Below are 18,790 nucleotides of genomic sequence, written 5' to 3'. Positions count from 1 at the left end.
TTGACAGAGAGATCACAAGTAGGCAGAGAGGCAGGCAGAGAGAGAGAGAGGAGGAAGCAGGCTCCTGCTGAGCAGAGAGCCTGATGTGGGACTCGATCCCAGGACCCCGAGATCATGACCTGAGCCGAAGGCAGCGGCTTAACCCACTGAGCCACCCAGGCGCCCCAGAATTTATTTATATAGAGTCGTTTCACTGCCCTGAAAATCCCCCATGCGTCAACTCTTCATCCTCCCCTCTTCCCAGATGTCGGGTAGGACAGAGGTTCATTTCTCTTTATCATTGAATAATATTCCCTGGTCTGGAGGGACCACAATTTATTTATTGATTCACTGAATGAGAAACATCTTAGTTGCTTCTAGCTTTTGGCTATACACATTAACTACACCTAATACCAAATTAACATTATAGCTTACGAAAAGGTATCTTTTTTGTGTTGCCTTATTCCACAGGGATCCAGATAAAGTCTACAGGCATTTTGTTGCTAGAGTTCTTATATTATTTAATACACTACTTTGTTCTTTAAAGATGAGCCATTTATTTGTTGAAGGAACTAGTTCATTTGTCCTATAAACTAGTACTCATTCTTGGTTTGGGTTGTCTTTGCCCATTTGTAGAAAATCAGTTGACCACATAGGTGTGGTTTGTTTCTGAATAATGTGTTCTGTTCCACTGATCTCTGTGCCTGTCCTTTTACCAATGGTTTTGACTATTCTAGTTATAAAGTAAGTCTTGAAGTCAGGTAATGTGAGTCTTCAAACATTGTTCTTTCAGAATGTAAAATGTAAGTGTGTGATTGAGAGCCTGTGCTTATACTGTTATATAATACACAGAATACTTGAGTAGTGGAAAAATATGTTGTTGTTGTTGTTTTTTAAAGATTTTATTCATTTGAGAGATGGAGACAGAGAGAGCATAAGCAGGGAGAAAGGCAGAAGGAGAGGGAGAAGCAGAATCCCTGCTGAGCTGGGAGCCTGAAGTTGGCTTAATCCCAGGACCTGGAAATCATGACCTGAGCCAAAGGTGGACGCTTAACCATTTGAGCCACCAAAGTGCCCCAACCATATGGTTTTTAAATATTTCTGGTTTTTAGCATTGCTAAAAGGAAAATCTTCATAATATTTAAAAAATTGTTTCTCTGAAATGGTGCAGTACAGTTTATGAGTGGAGGGGCTCCTGGGTGGCTCAGTTGGTTAAACATCTGCCTTTGGCACAGGTCATGATCCTGGAGTCCTGGATTGAGTCTCATGTTGGGCTCCCTCCTCAGCAGGGAGTCTGCTTCTCCCTCTGCCATTCAGCCCTCTCTCTCTCTCTCAAATAAATAAGTAAAATCTTAAAAAAAATTTATGACTAGAATTATTTTAATATTAACTTTTTCATGGAACAAATACTTGTTTGTAGTACTTCTTACTTTTCGCATTTGAGCTAATGTTCATTTTAGAACTTGGGATTTATAATACCAAGTATATATTTGCTAGCCTTTGCTAAGAGCTGTTGTACCTGACCAGTTTGCTTTAATGAAGAAAAACTGTTTGAACCAGAGACCTCATTTTTTTTGCCTTGTCATCAAGGCCATTTCTAAAAATCCCTTATTTTTAAAAGCTCTATATTTTCACATTCATATCATGGTAATTCTTGTTAAAAAAACAAATTATATGAAGGGCAGTTATAATTCATCTCTTCTCCTTTTAAGTATATATATATATATATATATGACAATGTTACTGTTTAATACTTCACAATGTTACTGGGAGGAAGAAAAGCATAAAAATATAATGGATTGTCATGTACTTGCTACTTACCCCTGGCATTGGAGCCTTACTGATAACTTGGCACTCTAACTTTGTACCCTCTGTTCTACCCCTCTGCTTCATACCAAGAGATAAACACTTTGAAATTTTGTGTTCATTCTTTTTTTTTTTTTTAAATATTTTATCTATTTATTTGACAGAAAGAGATCACAAGTAGGCAGAGAGGCAGGCAGAGAGAGAGGAGGAAGCAGGCTCCCCACAGAGCAGAGAGCCCGTTGCGGGGCTTGATCCCAGGACCATGGGATCATGACCCGAGCCGAAGGCAGAGGCTTTAACCCACTGAGCCACGCAGGCGCCCCTTGTGTTCATTCTTTTGCTAAACTTCATTTTTTTTGCCACGGTTGGTATACTCTTTGGGAAACAGTAGGTTTTCAAGAAAATACTGAAAACTTTGGGATTTAATTTTTTTTTTTTAATTGAGAATGTAGCTTCCATTTATTTGAACAGTTCTCTACCTCTAGAAATGTCAGGGAAATGTTTAATGTAGTGTCCTTTATGCCTACCATATTCTCGTAAAAGAAGTTTGGAAAAATGAGATCAACTTTAGACAACTAACAATGTTTCTGAACCTGTTTTGTTTTCTGTAAAGTAAGAGAGTTGTAGATTGTTTTTAAAAGATCCTTCAGATTGTAAATTTTTGCTGTTTTTTTTAAATTTTAATTTTTATTTACTCTTTTATAGTTTAAGAAAGCTGAAAATTGACTTTGCCCCAGAGTTTTTCTTTTCTTCCTCTTGAATACCCATTTACAGGCTATCAAAAGAATCATTTGTTAAAGAACCTGCTGTTATAATTAATGAATGGAGACATTTGCAACTTCATTTCCCCCCTTTGAGATATATTTGATAAATCAAAGTAATCCATATAACTTATGTGTTTTTTGCATGAAATAAAACAGTCATAAGTAAATATCCATGAATACCTTTCCAAGCGTATTATTTATTGTGGTGTAATAAATTATTCTAACACTTAGCAGATTAAGGCAATAGACATTTGTTATCTCCCAGAGTTTCTGTGGTCAGGAATCTGGAGTGGCTTAACTGGGAAGTTGTGGGTCTCTGGCAAGGTTTTGATAAAGATGTTTGATGGGACTCCAGTAATAGGAAAGCATGGCTGGTCTGGAGGATCTGCTTCCAAGCATGAGTGGCCTCCGTTCTTTACTAGCTGTTCTCTTGAAGCCTCAGTTTCTCAGCTGTGGGCTTCTCTATAGGACTGCTCTTGCTATATGGCAGCTGGCTTACCCAAGAGCTAATACTTTTTTTTTTTTTTAAGATTTTTAATTTATTTATCTGACGGAGAGGGGCACAGTGAGAGAGGGAACACAAGCAGGGGGAGTGGGAGAGGGAAAGGGAGAAGCAGGCTTCCCGCTGAGTAGAGAGCCTGATGCAGGGCTCCATCCCAGGACCCTGAGATCATGACCTGAGCTGAAGGCAGATGCTTAATGACTGAGCCACCCAGGCACCCCTCAGAGATAATAATTTGAAAAAGAAAGTAACAGCTGCCAAGACAGAAGTTGCAGTATCTTTCACAACTTAATTTTAGAAGTGATATACTATCACCTCTCTCCTCTCCTCCTGGTCATACAGACCAGCTCCGGTACGCTGTGGAGGGGAACTACAAAAAAGGGGTGAATAAGAGGAAATGGGGATCATTGTGGTCATTTGAAGACTAGCTCTCACCCCCAAACTAGAGCATTACAGATAACTTGCATGTGTCTTTTATCTCTTCATCCTTACCCCGTTAACTCCCCCAAGAGGTAACACTGAGGGAAAATGTGTGGTTTGGGGCGCCTGGGTCGCTCAGTGGGTTAAAGCCTCTGGAGCCCCAGGTTGGGCTCTCTGCTCAGTAGGGAGCCTGCTTCCTCCTCTCTCTCTTCCTGCCTCTCTGCGTACTTGTGATCTCTGCCTGTCAAATAAATAAATAAACTCTTAAAAAAGGAAAAAGGAAAATGTGTGGTTTTCTTTCCTTTATCCTTTATTGAAAGAGTAATAAATACATGGCTAAGTACTTTATCTTTTGGCTTACTTTTGATTTCTCATGATATTGTAACATAATCTATTTTTCTTTTGTGGATTCCTCTTTTTTCCCATGCAATGTGAAATTTTTGATACTAATTTATGATACGTACAGTTGTAGGTCATTCATTTTTACTGCTCTTTAATAGTCCATGGTGTGAATTTATCTAGTTCTTATTAATGGACATCTTAATTGTTTATAATTTATTTGCTTTTTTTGAACAGTGTTGCCGTTCTTGTACATATGTCCAGCATCACATGAGCAAGAATTTTTCTGGGGTGTGTACCTAAAAGGAAAATTGCTGAGTTGCAGAATATGCAAATGCTGAACTTAAGCTAATGCTAAGTTATTTTCACATAGGTTCAACCAGTTTAACATCCACGAGAGATTATAGAATTCTCACTGATCTCTGCTTGGGTTATTGTCTCTAAGATTATGCTCAGGCTTGATTCTCTAGGGAAGTTATAGAACTCAGACAAAGCTGTTAAGCTCACAGTTACGGTTTTTACAGCGAAAGGATACAGATTAAAATCTGCAAAGGGGAAAGACACATGCGGTATCTTTCAGGAGAAATCAGCTCCAAGCTTCTACATGTCCCAAATGTACCTTATTCTCCCAGCAGTGATGTTTGAAGAAAGGTGTAAATGTTGCCAACCAGGGAAGTTCACCTGAGTGTTGGTGTTCAGGCTTTTTATTGGAGGTCATCAGTCATGTCAGCATGAAGCTCCTGTGTGACTTACCTTGGCCACTTAGACTCCAGCCCCATGGAGCAGAAATAGGCTTCCTCATAAGTCACATTATTGGCATAAACTGATCAAACTAGTTCAACATGGCCCAAAGATTCAGGCATACTCTCATTAGTCAGAAACCTCAGAGCTGATCTCCTAGGAACTGGCCAAGGCCAGTCCTGAAGACCGACCTTTCTTGGGAGTCTGCCGAGTATGAGCAACTCAGGCCTGTTGAGTTAACCCTTTTCCTGCACCTTAGTCTTGTCCAGATCTTGGCATTGTCAATATATGCCAATCTACTGAGTATAAAATGGTATCTCTTTGTGTTACTAATTTCCATTTCCCTGATTACTAATGTCCTTGTGCTTTATTAATATGCCTGCTCATTGGCCAGACATATTCTTGTGTGAAGTGCTAGGACAAGTTTTTTGGGCCATTTTACTCTTGAATTGTCTTTTCTTATTAATATGTAGGAATTCTTATTCTGCTATTTTGTAGGTATGTATTTTGCAAATATATTTTCCCACGTATGTGGAACATACTTTTAATTTTCAAATAAATTGGGATTTAAGATTTTTGTTACTGGTTTCAAATGTAATATCTTTGTAGCCTGAAAATACTGTCTTTGTAATAGTGGTTTTTGAAATTTCTTGCGCTATCTTTAAAAGGCTAATATATGATCAATTTTTGTGAATGTTCATTGTGTTCTTGAGAAGAAAGAATATCTTCTAGTTTGTAGTAGCAGAGCTCTTTATAGCATAGCAAGCCTGGTAATTGTATTTTTGAAATATTCTTTATTGGATATTTTTAAGCTCAACTTTTCTATTGATAAAGAAATATTGGTTTTTGTGCTTTGGAAATAATATATAAACACATAGTAGTTTCTTGCTGTATGTCCGGCAATTTTTGACTTGTAATTTTTGAGGCTGTTTTATCAATTGTTTCTGTGTTGAGAATTATTAAATCTTTCTTGTTAACTGACTTGTTGTTTATTGTCTTATGCCCTCTACTATCCCTAATTTTTTTTTGAAAGATTTTGTTTATTTATTTATTTGACAGACAGAGATCACAAGTAGGCAGAGAGGCAGGCAGAGAGAGAGGAAGAAGCAGGCTCCCCGCCGAGCAGAGAGCCCGATGTGGGGCTCCTCCCAGGACTCTGGGATCATGACCCGGGCCGAAGGCAGAGGCTCCAACCCACTGAGCCACCCAGGCACCCCCCTAATTTTTTTTTTTAAGTCTATTCTGTCTAATGTTAAAGTAGTTATTTTTTATGGGTAGGTATTTTCCTGGTATTTCTTTTAATTTTTACTTTCAGTCTTTCTATATCTCTGTTGTAGACATTTCTTTTGTGAATTGCCTACCTGAGCATATAAAAAAATCAAATCTGGCTGTGTCTTTTTTAACTGATGAATGTAGTTTATTTACATTTATTGTACCATTGATAAACTTGAATTTTTTCCACCATTTTGTGTTGTGTTATAATATTTTTTCCACGCATCTGTTATTTCTTGTATTTTTTTGATAACTAGAGATTGTTTTAAAACTTCATTTATTTGCTCTTCTCTCTGAAAATGTATACTCTATTTCTCTACTTTAAAAAATTTATTACTAAAGTATAGTTGAATATAGTGTTCTAATAGTTTCAAGTATACAACATAGTGATTCAATAGTTTTATATATTATGCAGTGCTCATCATGATAAAAGTATATTTTCCATCTGTCACTGTAGAATATTAATTATAATATTATTGACTATACTCCCATGGTCTGCTTTTCTTCTCTGTGACTTATTTATTTTTATAACTGTACCTCTTTATCCTCTTTTCCTATTTTGCCCATCTTCCCGCACTCCTCCCCTCTGGCAATGACCAGTGTTTTTCTGTTGTTTTTGAGTCTGTTTCTGATTTTGGTTGGTTGGTTGGTGCATTTTTGATTCTACATGTGAGTAAAATCATATGGTATTTATCTTTCTCTGTCTGACTTATTTCACTTAGTATAATACATTCTAGGTCTTTTTATGTTGTCATAAATGGCAGGATCTCTTTCTTTTTTGTGGCTGAGTAATATTCCATTGTAGATATGTACCACAAATTCTTTAACGATTCATTTCTTGATGAACACTTAGATGGCTTCCATATTTGGGCTGAGGTAAATAACACTTAAACATAGGGGTGCAGTCGAATTAGTGTTTTTGTTTTCTTTGGGCAAATACCCAGTGGTGGAATTACTGGATCATGTAGCATTTCTATTTTAGTTTTTTGAGGAACCTCCATACTGTCTTCCACAGTAGTGCAGCAGTTTACATTCCTGTCAGCAGTGCACAAGGGTTCCTTTTTCTCCACATCCTCACCATCACTTGTTATTTCTTGTCTTTTTGATACTAGCCATTTCTGACTGACCTGAGGTGATACATCATTGTGTTTTGATTTGTAGTTCCCTGATGATTAGTGATGTTGAGCATCTTTTCATGTGTCTATTGGCCATCTGTATGTCTTCCTTGGAAAAATGTCTTTTCAGGTCCTCTGCCCACTTTTATTTTTTTAATATTTTTTTATTTTTTTTTGGCCCACTTTTAATTTGATTATTTGTTTTTTGGTTTTCTTGGGGTTTTTTGTTGCTGAGTTATATAAGTTCTTTATATATTTTGGACATTAGCCTTTACGGCATTTGGACATTAAAAACAGTAGGTTCTTTATATATTTTGGACATTAAAAACAGTAGGTTCTTTATATATTTTGGACATTAATACCTCATCTGTACATATTTTCTCTCATTCAGTGGATTGCCTTTTTGTTTTGTTCATGGTTTCCTTTGTTGTACAAAAACATTTTATGTTGGTGTAGTTCTAATAGTTTATTTTTGTATTTGTTTCCCTTGCCTGAGGAGACATATCCATAAAAATATTGCTAAGGCTGATGTCCAACAGATTACTGGATGTATATTTCTTTCCTTTTTATGGTTACTTTAGATGATGTTTTAACTCCTGTTCTGAGCAGTATAAGGATTCAAGAACACTTTAAACCTAGTCATCTACCCTATGACTTATGTGTTACTAGTTTCTATGATTATAGTTTTCTTTTTTAAACTCTTTATAAATTAGATATTATCATGGTTATTATTTTTAAAATATTTTATTCATTTATTAGAGAGAGAGAGAGAGAGAGAGAGAGCATGTGCCCAAGTCAGGGATAGGGACAGAGGAAGAGAGAGAACAGACTCCCTGCTAAGCAGGGAGCCCTATATGGGGCTTGATCCCAGGATCCTAAGATCATGACCTGAGCTAAAGGCAGATTTTTTTTTTTTTTTTAAAGATTTTATTTATTTATTTGACAGACAGAGATCACAAGCAGGCAGAGAGGCAGGCAGAGAGAGAGGAGGAAGCAGGCTCCCTGCTGAGCAGAGAGCCCGATGTGGGGCTCGATCCCAGGACTCTGAGATCATGACCTGAGCCGAAGGCAGCGGCTTAACCCACTGAGCCACCCAGGCGCCCCTAAAGGCAGATTCTTAACTGACTGAGCTACCCAGGTGCCCCATCACAGTTATTATTTTATATGGAAAACATCTGTTTGGATTTACATACATTTACCATTTTTTATATCTTTTACCATCTCTTTGGGTCATTTTCCATCTCCTTAGAATATGTCCTTTAGAATTTCCTTCAGTCCCATTTTTTGGTATATTCTCTCAGTTTTGTTTATCTTAAATATATGTATTTCATTTTTATTCTTAAAAGAAAATTTTTGGGGGATCACAATTCTAGTTTGATAGTTACTTTCTCTCAACCTTTTTGATGAATCTATTTTTTCCTGTTTCCAATAGTTGTTGAATTGTCATTTTTTTAAATAGATGATTTATTCTTCTCTCTGGTGCTTTTAAGATCGTGTCTTCCTATTTTGTGTTGTATTCTTTCATTGATGTATCTAGGCATGCATTTCTTTTTATCTGTCTAGCATGTTCTTGATCTGTGGATTTGTGGCTTATATTTTTGTTTAGTTTTATAAGTTCCAGAAAAATGTTAGCCTTCATCTTTTGAAGTGTTATTCCTCCGCTGTCTTCTTTCTTTCTCTATGTCAATTAGATGTATGTTAGACCTAATTGGGTCATTTTTCTTTTTTTTAACTTCTCTTTAATTTTTTGTGACTTTAATATTTCTATGTTCTCATCTCTTACATTGAATTCTGAATATTTCATAAAATATGTCTTTCATTTCACTAATTCACTCCTCATCTGTCTGATTTACTATTTAACATATTTAAAAAGTTTTTTCCTTTCAGTAATCCTTCCATTCCCCATTTCCAGATCTATTCTACCTATTTACTCCTGATAGTTTCTTCAGGGTTGCTTACTGTTGTGATTGTATTCTTTACTCTTTGAATTAGTAATTAGCTTTCATATATATTTTAAATTCCAACATCTCTATCTCACTGTAGTTTAAATCTGTGTGTTTCTTTTGATTTTCACTTATGGTGGTTTTCCTTCATGTATTCTTGGTGATTTTTAATCATGAGCTCTTTGTCTCATCTTAATCTTTGTTTATTCTGCATTATGAAATGGTGTTTTCTTCAGAGAGGATTTGTCTTTGGTACTGCTGGAAAATAGGAGACACAGCCAACCTTGGACTACTTCATTCTTTCTTGAGCGTTGACGTTCGGTGTAGGCCCAGGATACCATCTTGATGCTGGCCTGTCTCTAAGTATATATTAGCACTGTCATTGGTATCTGCATTCAGAGTAATCCTGTATTCACTGCAGTGCAGAGCTAAGGAATATTTTCCTTATTTGTTTCCAGTCGAGAGTTATTTTCTCTACCTCAGCAATGCTTCAAAAATCGAATTTGTGGAAGCAGAAGCGTTCTTCAGAGTATCTGGCATCCTGTCATCTAGTATTTTGGAAAAAAAAACACTCGACTGAGTAATGAATCTTAAGGGTTAATTCTGTTTTCATATAACTTTGTATGTATTAGCTCTGGTAGTTCTCAGGAATTTCACTTAACCCTTAACACTTGTTTTTTGGTTATAAAATTGAGTTTAGTAAGATGTGAGCTAACTAGTAAATTTGGGATATGTTTGAAGAACTGGAAAGCAAAATATTTACTTAACATTTTTAGTGAAAATTTATGAAATAAGATGCAAGGCGGAAATATTTTTGTTATGTGGCTTTTGTTCTTTTTTCTCATCAAAGGGAATGTATGCTCAGTTGGTTTTCATAGATTCGGTTTTTTTGTTGTTGTTATTACATTCAGTATAAACCATGTGCATCTCTAATCCTCTGATTTCCGATTTTGTCAGTTGATACATAAGTGAAATGGGAGGAATGCTGTGTATTGAGATGAATGGTATATCGGTTAAGAATTTGCTTTTTCATGTAATTTGAGATATTTGGTGTCTACCTTTGTATAATAGGGAACAGAGAAAAGTGTGCCATTGGATTTTTTTCATACTTGAGAGCTATTTTAGAGGCCATATAGTGAAAAGTTTTTGGAGCTGCTCTTTAATTTATAGAGACTGTAAATGTCATCTTTGTTACATTTTAACCTAAATTTCTGTGTTTTCATTTCACAATTAAAATGTGCATTTATTTGATTTTTTAAAGATTATGATGTATATGAACAAATCATATCTCACTTGAGCCTTGGAACAGCTTGGTGGACTAGGCAGGGAAAGTGCTTTAATTAGCATCTTCCTGCTGAAAATGCAAGGTGTGACACTAAGTGCTGTTACAGGCATTGGAGCAAATTATTCAGAAGATCTGGTAAGATAATTCACGAAGGTTGTTACAGTGAACAAAATATTTTTAATGCAGACATGACAGCCTTCTGTTGGTAGAAGATGCCCTGTAGGATCTTCATAGCTAGAGCAGAGAAGTCTGTGCCTGGCTTCAAAGACTCTGGTAGGGCCTAATGCAACTGGGGACTATACGGAAGCCAGTGCTCATTTACCATTCTGAAGATCCCAGGGCCCTGAAGAAATAAGCAACATCTGCCCTGCCTGGGTTTTATAAATGGAACAAGAAAGCCTTGACAACAACACATCTGTTTGCAGTATGATTTATTGAAAATTTTAATAGTCAAGAAATTTAATATTGAATATTTTAATATTCATGAACTTAAATATTGAATATTTGAAGCCCACTCTTGAGACCCAGTACTCAAAAGAAATGATCCCTTTCAGAGTATTACTGCTCTTTAACAATGCACCTGCTCACCCAGAAGCTCTGGTGGAGGTAGAGGAGAGGAGGGTTGTTTTCAGGCCTGCTAACGTCATCCATTCTGCAGCCCATGGATCAAGGAGTCATTTTAGCTTTCAGGTCTTATTAATGAAGAAATACATTTTGTAGGCTAAAGCTGCCATAGATGGTGATTCCTCTAATGGATCTGGGAAAAATAAATTCAAAACTTTCTGGAGAGGATTCATCATCTAGATGCCATTAAGAATGTTCGTGATTTGTGGGAGGAGGTCAAAATATCAGCATTCAAAAGAGTTTGGAGGAAGTTGATTCCCATGAACACAGATGATTTGGAAGAATGGAAACAGTGCAGATGTGGTGGAAAGAGTGAGAGATCTAACATTAGAAGTGGACCCTGAAGATGGGACTGAATTGCTACCATCTTGTGATCAAACTTGGATGGTTGAGATGTTGCTTCTTAGGGATGAGTGGAGAAAGTGGTTTCTTGAGATGGAATCTGCTCTTGGAGAAGATTGTGTGAAGACTGTTGAAATGACTACAAAGGATTTAGAACATACATAGCCCAAGTTGATAAGGCAGCGGCAGGATTGGAGAGCTTGGCTCCAATTTTGAAAGAAGTCCTGGTGTGGGTAAAATGCTGTCAAATAGCACTGCATGTTACAGAGAAATTGTTTGTAAAAAGAAGAGTCAAGTGGGGTGCCTGGGTGGCTCAGTCATTAGGCTTCTACCTTCAGCTCAGGTCATGATCCCAGGGATCCTGGGATCGAGCCCTGCATCGGGCTCCCTGCTCATTGGGAAGCCTGCTTCTCCCTCACCCACTCCCCCTGCTTGTATTCCCTCTCTCACTCTCTCTCTGTCAAGTAAATAAATCTTAAAAAAAAAGAAAAAAAGAAGAATCAAGCAATGGGGCATACTGCATTGTCTTATTTTTAGAAATTGTTGGGGCGCCTGGGTGGCTTGGCTGTTAAGTGTCTGCCTCCAGCTTGGTCACGATCCGGGGATCTTGGGATCGAGTCCTGCATTGGGCTCCCTGCTCCTTTGGAGGCCTGCTTCTCTCTCTCCCACTCCCCCTGCTTGTGTTCCCTCTCTCACAGTTTCTCTCTCTGTCAAATAAATAAATAAAATCTTAAAAAAAAAAAAAAAGGAAAGAAAGAAATTGCCACAGCCACCCCAGCCTTCAGCAACCACCACCCTCATCAGTCAGCAGCCATCTACATGGAGGCAAGACCATCCTCTACCTAAAACATTGTAACTCACTGAAAGCTCACATGCTGGTTTGCATTTTTTAGCAATAAAGTATTTTAAAATTAAGATGTGTGCATTGTTGTTTTAGGCATAATGTTATCATACCCTTTAATTGTAGGATAGTATAAACATTGCTATTGTATGCAGTGGGAACCAAAAAATTCACTTGCCTAGCTTTTTTGGGGATATTTGCTAATTGTGGTGGTCTTGAACCAAACCCACAGTATCTCCAAGGTATGCCAGTTCCTTTCTACTCTGTCAAGTTGCTCACAGAAGAATATGCATTGGGAAAATACTTCTTCCACTTTGTTACTCATCAGTAATCAGTTGCATTTCATATCATTATCTTACTGCCATTATCGTTGTCAGTGTTGTTTTGTAGTTTCCTAGCCACTGGCTAAATTGCTGAGAGGGTGAAATTGTTTTGGAAATGAATGGTAGGTACTTCAGCTCCTCATGTTAGATAGAGTTTTGCTCACTAGTTACTGCCTAGGTGACTCTAACTTGTATTCAAGGTGTGTCTATTACCTTCTAAGTTAGAAGCTTGAGGCAGCTTCTGGAATGTCTCCATTGGGATGCAACAGTTCTTCCAGAAGCTTTGAATGTTAGGCTGACTGATTATGTAGATCTAGTTTTGTTCTTACTTATTTAACAAGTCTCTGAGTTACCTGTAATGTATGAGGAAGGAATTTTCAGAAAGCACAATCATTGATTATGTATGGAGACATTCTTCTTTATAATCTTTTTTTGGTCCTTCAGATCTCATGGAAGCTCTGAAGCCGGATTACGTGGCCCCGCTGGTCCTTTGGCTTTGCCATGAGAGCTGTGAGGAAAACGGTAGCTTGTTTGAGGTATTCTGCACCTTCCTGTTTTCTCTCAGAGCAATACTTGTGTAATTATATGTGAAAAATGATCTAAACATTAGTGTTTTCCAGTTGCTCAGATTAGTAAACATCTGTATGGGTTGATATCACTTGTGTATTTTTTATTACCATGGTTGACTAAGGAACAAATGCTGATGAATTTCCTTTTCAGAAGAAGTAACAGTAACTTCATACATTGTTTTTCCATATTTCTTCATTTCTAATCTTATCAAATGAAAACATGGCTGGTTTGATGTCTTTGTTCAAATGGAGAAAGTTTTATTTGGTTTGGGAACTTGGATGTGGAAGTAGAAGGATAAAGGGTTGGGTTTAGTGTCAGCGAGGCTGGGTTTTGAATTCTTTGAATTGCTGGCTCACTGGAATATTGTGCAGATTAATGTCCCTGAGTGTCAGTTTTCTTGTTTTTTTGTGGTGACAACTAGAAATCATACTTTTAATTTTTAAAAAGATTTATTTATTATTTGAGAGAGAGAGAATGCAAGTGGGAGGAGCGGGAGAGAGAATCTAAAGCCGACTCCACCCTGAGCGTGGAGCCTAGCACAGGGTTTGATCCCATGATCCAGAGATCATGACCTGAGCTGAAACCGAGTCAGATACTTGGCTAACTGAGCCACCAGGGCCCCCAAAATCATATTTTTAAAATCTTGGCATTGGATTTAGTACATAACAGTCAGACTTCAGGGGCTCCTGGTTGACTCAGTTGGGAAGTGTCTGCCTTTGGCTCAGGTCATGATCTCAAGGTTCTGGGATCGAACCCCGCATCAGACTCTCTGCTCAGTAGGGAGCCTGCTTCCCCCTCTCCCTCTGCTGCTCCCCCTTGCTTCTGCTCTTTCGCTCTGTCAATAAATAAATAAAATCTTTACAACAAACCAAATAAAACAGAAAAACCAGTCACACTTCAATTTTAACTATTCTATCGCTATAGAAGAAATTTACGCTGGGTGTGATACATGAGTAAACATAACTTACTATTTTAACTTTAAAAATAAACATTACCATTTTTCCTTGCTTTAGAGCTTTAAATGTTCATTGTAAAATCGAAAAGCACACATCTGCTAAGATCTAGTTTTTAATTCCACAAAGTCCTTTTAGATCTCTTTATGCCAATTAATCCATCTTTGATTCCTCATTTGGGTGTGATCTCTCTTTTTTTTTTCCTGGGACTGTTATATTTTAGATCCTTGCCCCCAACCCTTATTTGATTCTTTGTGGGAATAATGAACCTGTTCTATGAAGAATACTAGGAAATCTGAAAATATATCTTGGTAGCAAAATAACTTGGCTTAGTTTGAAGTGAATACTATATTAATCACATACATTTGAATAAAAAGCTATTTAAAAAACAGTCTGCACATGTCTAAGTAGAAGAGTGTGCCCCCACTTCCTTAATCACAGCCGTTGAATGTAATTGTGGAAAATTAGAGGCAGAAAGAACTTTATATAAGACCTTTGCAAATTTACCAGTATTAATCCATCTGGGGCCCAGAACTTGGCCTACCTGTCTTTTACATCATTAAGGAATTTCATAAACTTTTTATGCTTTTTACATTTACATTTGTTATTACTTTTGTGGACAAAAATCATACATGCCTTTGTAGAAAAAATAAACTGGAAAGTTTAGAGAAGAAAATAAAGATCGTCAGCATTACCCCTATTCAGATATAACTACTGTTAGTATTTTTCTGTATCCTTCTAGGCTTTTTGTGCCTCTTAAATGAACAATCTTTTTTTTCCTTATATCTGCCTCTTAAACGCACAGCCAAACCTACTGAGACAACAAGGTCATTTTGTAGGTGAAGTTTTGTATGTTGTTCTTTTACTATGTTGTGAACATTTTTAGTGAGGAACATTTGGTGTGCATGATTGCTAAAATACAGTAAGAAACATCTGTGATATTCCAACTGAAACCTTGAAAATAAATTTTGCCACTTTGTTTGCAACATTCTGAGAGGTATCTAGAGTGTAGGATGGAGACCGTTTGGTTCAGTTGGAGCTCCTGCTTCCAGTGCCTGGGAGGAGCTTACAGCTTGAGGCTTCATTCCCCAAATGTGGTAAAATAGGGTCTCTCTCTTGTCTGTTACCAAAACCACTGTTGATTTGTCTGCTCTGACAGCATCAGGGCTAATGGGTCTACTGTAAAAGTTGTGGGCATATTCATATAGAGGAAAAGGGTGAAAAAGGCCTTACTTGGCTTAAAGCCCAAGGATGTGTCGTGTCTCTGCATACATTTTCTGTTGGCCTGTTCATGTGGAATTCTCATGGTAAATTCTGGCACAGTGTAGTTGTGCTTGAAGATTGACGACAAGATTTTTTAATTTAATTTTATTTTTTTTTTATGAGGGATTCTCTTCTGGGGATTCTCTAGGAAAAAAACTGATGTTTCTGTGCAGCAATTAACATATTTGGTCATTTGCCTTTTCTCTACAAAAGATACTATAGAAATGACTGTATGTAGTTCATTCAGTCAAGTCCTACTTTTATTTTTCTTTTCTTTTTATTCCCTAGAACTTTCTAGAGGGATGTGTTCTTTTCCACCTGTGGTGTGCTGGACAGGTTTAATATTTTATTTTACCTTGATGGTTATCTCATGAAGAGCTGTCTCATTATTTTACATAAGGGAAATCTGGATTTAGGGAATTCACATAAATTGGTGAAGGTCACATAACTAGTAAGTAGAAGAATTAGTACGAAACCTTGGTTTCTGACCTCAGTCATGCTTTTCCGCCATACACAATTCTACTACCTTGTGTTACTTTCTGTTTTTACCCTGAGAAGATGAACAACACACAGTCCTGGAGGCTGGTGGGCTCTTGTAGAGCTGTTTTGTTTTCATCCATTGTAATCTAGCCCTCTGATACTCTTAAAGAGGTAGATGCCTGTTTTTCTAATTTAACAAATTCTCTGCATGATTCACTTTAAATGGTGTAACTGTTTTTTCTTCTTTTTGGTAGGTTGGAGGAGGATGGATTGGAAAATGTAAGTCTCTTTCAGTGTTCGGTTTGCCATATGTTGTTTCTGTATTTTTTTTTTTTAAAGATTTTATGTATTTATTTGTCAGAGAGAGAGAGAGCGCACAAGCAGGCAGAGTGGCAGATGGGGGCAGAGAGAGAAGCAGGCTCCCTGCTGAATAGGACTTGATCCCAGAACCCTGGGATCATGACCTGAGCCAAAGGCAGCCGCTTAACCAACTGAGCCACCCAGGTGTCCCTGTTTCTGTATTTTTAACCCCGAACATCCAGTTGGAACTGCATAAAGATCTTGCCAAATGCCTCACTCTTGGAGCTCGTGCATACATAGTCACACGCAAATGTGGTTTTACCAACAGGTATTCTAAAGTGTGGAAGCTGTTCTGCACGCCTTTGGCATTTTTAAGAAACTGTTGAGCTGTTGTTTTTCCTGTTGGCAGCCCTTATTCAGATCTTGTCTGTTCCTTCAGACAGCATCGTCTCTTTTTATATTGGTGTTTGTCCTTCCGTGTGTCTGGAGTCCCACAGGATCGTTCTAGCTGTTTCTGCAGAGAAGTGAGTGGGAGAGAGGGTGGTTTGGGAAAGCTGAGAAGACCCCTGTGCTAGGTGGCACACAACGGGAAGGTTCTCCAGTTCTCTCATTGGAGTCTTTTCTTCCTTGGGGTCATGAGGCAGCAGGAGGTGACAGTGAGGAATCACACGGACAACTTACGGAGACAGAGATTGCAAATGATACCAGGAAATTTTTCTACTTCACTCCAGTAGGAAATTCATTTGGCTTCAACCCTCTATTTCTCCAGCTCTCCAATCTTGTGTGCTCCAAATTGGATAATTGCTTCATGACATTTAAAAAAAAAATGTGAAAATTCCAGTATCTTAAATCAAGTTTTCAGTTGGTTATTGGAATTAGAATTAATTGAGTTATTTAAAAGGTGATCATTATTGGAGGGTATTGTTATAACATAGAGTATCTATATTCTCATCATTAATGGCCATTCTCTTCAGTTATTAAAGTAATGTATACTACGTGAGTATTACTCAGTATATATAAGTGTCTCAGGATATCATTTAAGAAAAAAAAAAATCAGTTGTTGAAATAAAAGCTCTTTCTGGGGCTTTATGAGTGGGAAAGCTTTAGAAGCAGGCTTTTCAGTTACTCCCTGAAACAGATCTTTAGTTTAATAATCATCAAAGTCTGACCATTATGTTTAAATAAGGTTACTAGTGGGTGTTTTATTCCTTGGGCTTTTTGAGAAGAAAATGGTGTTAAAAATTCTCCTCATAGAACTTATGCAGCAATAATGATTTTTGTGCATCTGCCCTATTCTAGTTGACTTCCTGTGATGAGGGAGCAAGAGCCAAGGGGAGCAATGGAGAATTATCTGGGGCTGTGTGATGTATTAATTTGGTTATCCGGGTCTTTGACCTGTTACCACCACCTGTCCTCACTTTGCTATTTAAACAAAGCTCTATTCTGTTATCTGGAAGTATATTACCCGAGCGATCTGGGGTCATGAAGTCAGTCTCTTGGTGTGATTATATATAATTTCAATTTTTCTGAGTCAGCCTTAATTCTACCTTTAGTAGTGTCTGGCAGAGTCAGAGGAGAGGTTTTTTTCCTTCAGCTTTAAATATATATATTTTTAATTCACATTATCCTAATGGGTTTGTTATTTCAAGAAAAATATATTTAAAGGGCTTGTAGTAAAACTCTTCAGATATTAGAACCTATTTTTCCCCCTGAATTTCCTTTTTCTTGAAGTTGAAAAAAATTCAAAAGGCTCAGATGAATTTTACTTTCTGTGTCCCTCTTAAACTCTGTGCTCGGTGTCTTGTTTTGTTTCTGTGACCAGTACGCTGGGAGCGGGCTCTTGGAGCCATTGTGAGACAGAAGAATCAGCCAATGACTCCCGAGGCTGTGAAGGCCAACTGGAAGCAGGTCTGTGACTTCGATAATGCCACCAAGCCGCAAAGAATTCAAGGTAGGGGCCCACGTCCCTTCACTAGGCAATAGAGCGTTCTCTGCTCTTAGGGAATTGTCTTCTGTTTTAACTAGAGCACATTTTCTACTCTGGTAGCTGTTAGACCTCCTCACATTTAAGATATATGTATGCCAACCCTCTTTTCTGTTTTCCTGGCTTCTTACAATCCTGTGTTTTTGGCGGGCATCTGGGTGGGGGATGGGGCGAGGTGTTCACCCTTCCACGCTCCATGTGTCTGCTCCCTGTCGGACGGCTCATTTCAGGGTCTTCTGGTACCAAACCATATCCTCCTTACCTTACTGGGTTTTTCTCTATTGCCCTAAAAGTTCATTTAGGCCAGTTTTGTTTAGGCTTAGCTCATTTCTGTCTTGTGAGTAGATTTTGCTTTTTTTAGCACTTTGCCTTTGCTGCTGTTTCTCTGCCCTTCTCAAAGGCCCCTTCCTCCCCTTATCACCTCTCTAATTGTAGTGCTTCTTTAGAAATCTAAGCTCAAGCCGGGATGTTCACCACACCACCCCCAGATATTTCAGGCTACATTGATCTCTCTCAGCTCAACTCTGACTACTTAGCATCTCATCAGAGCTGCTTTTGTTTCATAGTATGTGGTTTCTGAACTGCACAGTGTGTTCCTTGGGAGGCAGAGACTGTGTCTTGTAAGCACTGCTTTTGTATTTGGTGCTGAACTCAGAGAGGATTCAGTAAATGCTTGTTACCATGAATTACATCTGTGGTCTCCACAGGAATAGACAGCCAGTACAAGTCACATTTTTTTCTAGTATAACTCACATATATGCATATAGTGTATGATGTTCAAAGGACTTTTCTGGAAAAGATAATGATTCAGTTACTTTACAGAGAAATCTTTTTCTTTTTTCTTTTAGTTGTTTTGTATTCAGTGTTTGTTAGGAGAATATATCTTAAAAACGTACTATTCTGGGTTTTTTTACCCCTCTCCTTCCTGACACTTTCCTGCCTGC

At 37.8% G+C, this 18,790-nt stretch overlaps 1 protein-coding gene across 1 annotated transcript in view; it reads left to right on the top strand.

The window, feature by feature from the left end:
* The window catches only part of HSD17B4 (hydroxysteroid 17-beta dehydrogenase 4), a 90,658-nt gene that overhangs the window by 23,054 nt on the left and 48,814 nt on the right, over positions 1 to 18,790 (top strand). Inside the window, exons 9-11 of the mRNA XM_059416072.1 lie at positions 12,741 to 12,832; positions 15,817 to 15,841; positions 17,685 to 17,813. Of these exons, the coding sequence (XP_059272055.1) occupies positions 12,741 to 12,832; positions 15,817 to 15,841; positions 17,685 to 17,813 (246 nt within the window). The remainder of the gene's footprint in view (positions 1 to 12,740; positions 12,833 to 15,816; positions 15,842 to 17,684; positions 17,814 to 18,790) is intronic.

This window comes from Mustela nigripes, chromosome 12 (assembly GCF_022355385.1).
Source record: "Mustela nigripes isolate SB6536 chromosome 12, MUSNIG.SB6536, whole genome shotgun sequence".
Classification (NCBI taxonomy): domain Eukaryota; kingdom Metazoa; phylum Chordata; class Mammalia; order Carnivora; family Mustelidae; genus Mustela; species Mustela nigripes.
This window is presented reverse-complemented; position numbering and strand designations above follow the sequence as displayed.